This window comes from Fukomys damarensis, unplaced genomic scaffold, assembly GCF_012274545.1.
Source record: "Fukomys damarensis isolate Sample0158 unplaced genomic scaffold, DMR_v1.0_HiC HiC_scaffold_22, whole genome shotgun sequence".
Lineage (NCBI taxonomy): Eukaryota > Metazoa > Chordata > Mammalia > Rodentia > Bathyergidae > Fukomys > Fukomys damarensis.
This window is the reverse complement of record NW_022900934.1, coordinates 508,389-514,009: the sequence shown is the minus strand read 5'-3', so window position 1 is coordinate 514,009 and position 5,621 is coordinate 508,389. Positions and strand designations below refer to the sequence as shown.

At 56.5% G+C, this 5,621-nt stretch overlaps 1 protein-coding gene across 1 annotated transcript; it reads left to right on the top strand.

Annotated features, from left to right (window-relative positions):
- Position 1: 1 nt before the first annotated feature.
- On the top strand, positions 2-3,570 carry Slc2a4rg (SLC2A4 regulator; the record flags this gene model as incomplete). Its single annotated transcript, XM_010633367.3, has 7 exons — positions 2-51; positions 844-874; positions 955-1,033; positions 1,524-1,711; positions 1,787-1,887; positions 1,968-2,423; positions 2,511-3,570. Coding segments are annotated over 7 exons (1,017 nt in total), but the record flags the coding sequence as incomplete, so codon positions are not given.
- Positions 3,571-5,621: the final 2,051 nt, after the last annotated feature.

The window sequence follows — 5,621 nt, the reverse complement described above, 5'->3', positions numbered from 1 at the left end:
GGCGGCGGGGCGGCGGACGCCATCGGCACAAATCCCAGTGCCGGCGCAGAGGTGAGCCAGGGTGCTGGTGCCCCGGGACTAGAGTGTGTGCACACGTGCATCGGTGTGTGCAAGGGCGGCGGGTGGGGCGCAGATTTCTGCCTTCCCAAACCTTCCAAGGGCAGGTCAGGGTCCGGAATGAGGTTTCTGCTCCGGTTGCTCCAGCCCTCATGGATTTGCGCAGAAACGATTTGTGTGTCCCGGGGCAGAGCAGAACTGGAAGCGGGAGGCTGTCAGTTTCTCTGCAGAAGACTTTACAGTCTGCCCGGGGCTGACTGTCCAGGAATCCCTGGGGCTGCCGCCACCACTTTCCCACCCCTGCGGTGCGGGACACCTCTGGCTAGCTGCACTGCAGGAGCGGGCTCAATTCTGGCCCGCTGGGGCCTGAGGACCCGCCCATGCTTGGAGCGGTCTTCCTCCGGCTGCTGCCGACTGCTGGCCGCTCCCACCCTCCTAGGCCTGGCTTTAGACCCACAGTTACTGTTGCAAAACCTTGGTTAATACCGTGTATTTTGTGGGGAGAGCTAGCCTGGGCCCGACCAGTGAGGCTTCAGACCCCTTCCCAGCACCAGGGTCCGAAGCAACCACGGTGGAACAAAGCCCAGGCTATAGAAGGCTCAGACCTCGGGCAGACCAGGCCCTGTTCCTGGCGCTTCTCGGCTCTGCAACCCGAGCAGGGGGTGGAGCCAGGCCTCCCGCCCAACCAGGAGTGAGGCTGCTTGGTGCCTGCACAGATACACTGGGCCAGGAGAGCACCAGCTGGGCCCCACTGGGCCCCACCCACCCTGCCCCCATCTCCTCCAGAGCCCCCCCAGGAAAAGCCCGTCTGGACGAGGTCATGGCTGCTGCAGCCCTTACAAGCCTGTCCACCAGCCCTCTCGGTCTGGGCATCCCAGCTACAACCCCGTCTGCGAGGTCATGTCTGCTGCAGCCCTTACAAGCCTGTCCACCAGCCCTCTCGGTCTGGGCATCCCAGCTACAGCCTTCAGCCCAGGTGAGACTCAGAAGTCTGTGCTCAGGTAGGGGCAGGGCCCAGGACTGCTGTTCCCCAGGTCCTGCAGCCACCTAGCAGCTCTGCTGGGCAAGAAGAGCCCCAAAACTGCCATACCACCTTCCAAACATGCCTCTTGAGACCTTCTTATGGATGAGTGTCCAGCCACTCAGGGCCTCTCACCAAGGCCAACCCTGCAGTGCCCCCAGGCCCTGAGCTGTCCACCTCCACTTTGCTGGACACATGTCCCAGCCACTCTGCTTCCTGGCTATGCCAGGCACCTCCTGCCCCTGTCCTGTGTTGGCAGGCTTCTCCCGGAGACCCCATGGCCCGTTCCTCCTTAGCCAGGCTGTCCTCCAAGAAGCTTCCTGCCCACCAAACTCACAGAATAGGCAGCAGCTCAGAGTTAGGGCATGAGAGCAGCCAGCAGGCAGCAGTTTCCACAGAGCAGGGAGAGTCCACCCAAGGTCCTGAGGATGGCGTGTTCCTGCAGAGCCTGGCCTGGAGCCCTGGAAGGAGGGTCTGGCGCAGCCACCAGGCAGCTACAGCAGCAGCAGTAACAATGGAGACTGGGGTTGGGACCTGGCCAGTGACCAGTCCTCTCCATCCACCCCATCACCTCCACTGCCCCCTGAGACAGCCCACTTTCTGTTCGGGGAGCCCACCCTGAGGAAGAGGAAGGTGAGCCTGGGGGAAGCCCCCAGGGTGGGGAGGAGGAGGGCAGCTGCTGCTAACCATAGGCCGCTGTCGCCCCAGAGCTCCATCCAGGTCATGTTCCAGTGCCTGTGGAAGAGCTGTGGAAAGGTGCTGAGCACAGCCTCCGGGATGCAGAGACACATCCGCCTGGTGCACCTGGGGTGCGGCGGGGCTGAGGGCTGGGCCTGGGTGGGGTCAGGCCAAGCTGGTGCTTCAGCCGCAGTCACTGTGTCCCTAGCAGGAGACAGGCAGAGCCGGAGCAGAGCGATGGCGAGGAGGACTTCTACTATACAGAGCTGGACGTTGGTGTGGATACGCTGACCGACGGGCTGTCCAGCCTGACTCCTGTGTCCCCCACAGCCTCGGTGCCACCGGCCTTCCCCCATCTGGAGCTGCCAGAGCTGCTCAAGCCCCCAGCCCTGCCCAGCCTACTACAGCCCCTGGCCCTGGCCATGGCCCTGCCCCCCGTGCTCAGCTCTGTAGCCCCCCCACAGGTGTGCCACGGTGATCACGCCTACCAGGTGGGTGAGGCCACAGGTGGTGTCTGGGAGCAGGTTTCAGGGCACTGTGGAGATGAGCGAGGCCCAGGCTGCAGTTCTCCCCAGGACTGCATGGCACCCATCCACCTGGACCTGCGGGCCACTGAGGTCCAGGCCTGTGCACCAGCATTGCCTTCCAAGCTTGGTGCCAATCTAAGGTGTGTGAGTGGAGGGGCTGGATAGGTAGGTGCCAGTGAGAAAGGTCCTGGCTGACAACCCTCTGTGCCCCTTGTGTGTCCCCCTAGGAAGCCCCGTGGTGATGCCAAGAAGTGCCGGAAGGTGTATGGCATGGACCACCGGGACCTGTGGTGCACAGCCTGTCGCTGGAAGAAAGCCTGCCAGCGGTTCCTGGACTGAGCCCACCCTCTGGTGCTGCTGCCCCGCTCCCAGCCAACCCCAGCCCCAGGCTGGACAACTCTGGGAGTGCTCCAGGTCCAGGCCTTTTCTGGCTATAGGGTTTACTTTCTACTTTGGCAGGGACTCGGGAGTTGTTGATCCTGGACTCCCAGAGATGTGGGAGAGGTCCTGCCACTCAAAGTGCCTCTGAAGAAACCAGCTTTTTGCACTAAAGCCAAACCATACCGCTGCCCCTTTGGCCCCAGGGGCACTGCTCTCCCTCCCTGGTAGCCCGCAGATCTGTCAAGGAAGTCAGTGGGCCCAGCTGTAGGGGCCGGTCTGAGATGCACTTTGAGGGGTGTCAGGGAGAGAACTCTTGCACCCACACATTTAATGTGATGGTTCAAGGGCCCTGGGGCTGACATTTTACCATGTTTGTGAAGCTCAGGTGTCTCACGTCTGGGCCTTACCAGGTGAGAAGAATTAAACATTTGGGGTTTTTCCAGAAGCTGAGTCTGCCTCTTAGGGGGAAGTAATGGGATTTGTTTGGGCAGGGGTGGTAGGAGGCCATTAAAAAGCCACAGGGCCTCAGGGTAACCTGGCCACCTCTGCCCACGGTGAGGCCAGGAGAGAGAGTGCTATCTGAAACACACAGGAGGCACCTGCTTGGAGCAGCAACTTCCCAATTTATTGAAAGTGATCGCTTTGCAAGAATGTCTACGCTAATCCCGTCACAGAAAGGAAACCCACAGGCAGGCCGCGAGCACACCTAGGCAGACAAGAAACTGCGAGACCCACGAGAGAAGAGAAGGTAATCTTGACCTGTCCTGGGCTACAGCAAAGCAGGACAACAGAGCTGTGATTTCCCACTGACTGATTACAAAAAACCTCCTCCCCAAATATGAACACATCTTCGATACAAACACAGGTTTATAATAATATAAAGTCAGTATAATATAGATTATCCTCAGAAAAGATCAACAGTCTTCAAACACTGCCCTTTTTTGTCGATTCTGTTTTTGTTGACAGGTTGAAAGCATGTTGAAAAAATAAATATTTAAGAAAAGCCCACACACAGCACCCTCACTACAAGTGGTTCTAAAAGGGCTGCATACAAAACACAACATAGGGTCTAAAAAATAAAAGACAATCACCATTGAGTATGGCTTTCTTAAGAGCTGCACGTCACAGAAGGAGCCAAAGTAAGATTATCTTTCATAATATTGCAAAAAGTTCCAGTTTTTGCATTTTCTCAGTTTTCTTTTTTAAAAAGGAAGATGTGCAAAGTTGGAAGCATAGCTGTGTCATTTTGAGTCAGGTCCCTGTTGAGTCCTGGCAATGTCCTGTTTCCCAAAACCCACAGAGTCCAAATATACAACCTGGTCAGGAGCCAGAACATAGTACAAAAATCAGACAGCTTCCCTGCCCCTCAGTAACACCCCCACGACTGTTTTCCACTTTGGTGTTGCAAACACCAAAATACAAACAAAATACAAAATGTGAAATGTAATCTACACATTTTTTCCTCTTCATAAAAAAATATTTATTTGAACATTGATTCTAAAAAAATCAGTCACGTAAAACAAAACAAAAAAACCTTTATATGTGTCTTCCCTCCGTGCCTCCTGAGAGATGGATGTGTTCATCTGGGTCTTGAAATTCCACACTTCAATTTGCAAACTGATGGGAACAACAAACCTGCCACACAGCAAACACTCGGGAGGTGGGATCAAGATTTGGGACCCTCAGTTTCCGATACAGGACTGGTCTGGAGGAAGTGCCTCCGTGGGAAGCCCGGGAAAGGCCAGCAGAGGTGGTCCACAGGGAGCAGTCGGAAAGAGCACGACACCCTGAGTCGGAGGCAAGGTGCCTTGGGGAAGTAAGCCAGGTCCGGGGCAGGACACCTGAGACGCTGGGGACTGGTACAAAATCCAGAGACACTGGTAGCAAAGGTCTGGTTTCCAAATGCATTTTATAAGAAAGACTGTTTAGAAAAGGTGTTTAAAAAGCAGGAGGAAAGATACAAAGTTCACAGCCCTCGAAGGGGGCTGGCAAGGCTGCAGGGGGCTCAGCCTGGAGCCCCCTTGGTAGGGGTCGAGCTACGCTGCCCTGCTGAGACCTGTGCCCGGCACTGCCCACCACAGTAGGAGAGTAGGACTCTAGGAAGGACTCCAGCACTGAGGAGGGCACAGCCTATCCGAGGGACAGCACAGCACACTCCATACCAAGCTAGCAGGGGCTCTCCTGTAACTGGGAGAAATAGTGGCCAACTTTGAAAAAACAAAAGCTTTGACTCCTCCCTCACGGCACAGGCCCCTAGGACAACACCACGTGCACATGGGCCAGCCCTGTCCCCCTCAGCAGCAGCAGGTAAGGCAGCTGGCACTCAGGGAATGTTTCTAGGGGCCCACTGGGACCTAAGTTCCCGGTTTTGGGGGATTTTCCCTTTCCACCTAGAAAGCATAGAGATGACACAGTAAAAAAGTTGGTCAAAGCCGTTGGGCTTGTGGACTGGAAAAAGAAACTGGAACTCTCCAACTGGGCTAGCACTGGCGCCCCGCGAGCCCCACGGCGGGGAGAGTGCCTGAGGCGCTGCCCCTGCGCCGGAGAAGTCTCCGGGGTCTGTCCTGCGGGGTGAGGCGGGCGGACCTCCAGGACGCTCGAAATGGGAGCCTCCACTTCGCACTCAGGAGAAACACAGAGCGTGGGGTGAGATCGATCAAAAAGCAAGGACTTGACAAGCTAAATGAAAAACAACCCCATATAGTTTTGTCAAGTGAGAAAAATAATGGCAAACAAAAATAATTTTCTGTAACTACCTCAATATGTCTCTCTGACTACTTTAAAATTTGGTTACCCAGGTGGGGAAGTGCAAGCGGCGCACTGCAGCTAGGAACACCCACCTGCGGTGTTAGCAGCAACAAAGGTGGAGCCTGGCTCCTGCCCGTCCCGGGAAGGGTCAGCAGGAGCCCCGGGCAGCGCTCAGGGTGGACAGGGGCCCGAGGCTCGCGAGGTCGCCC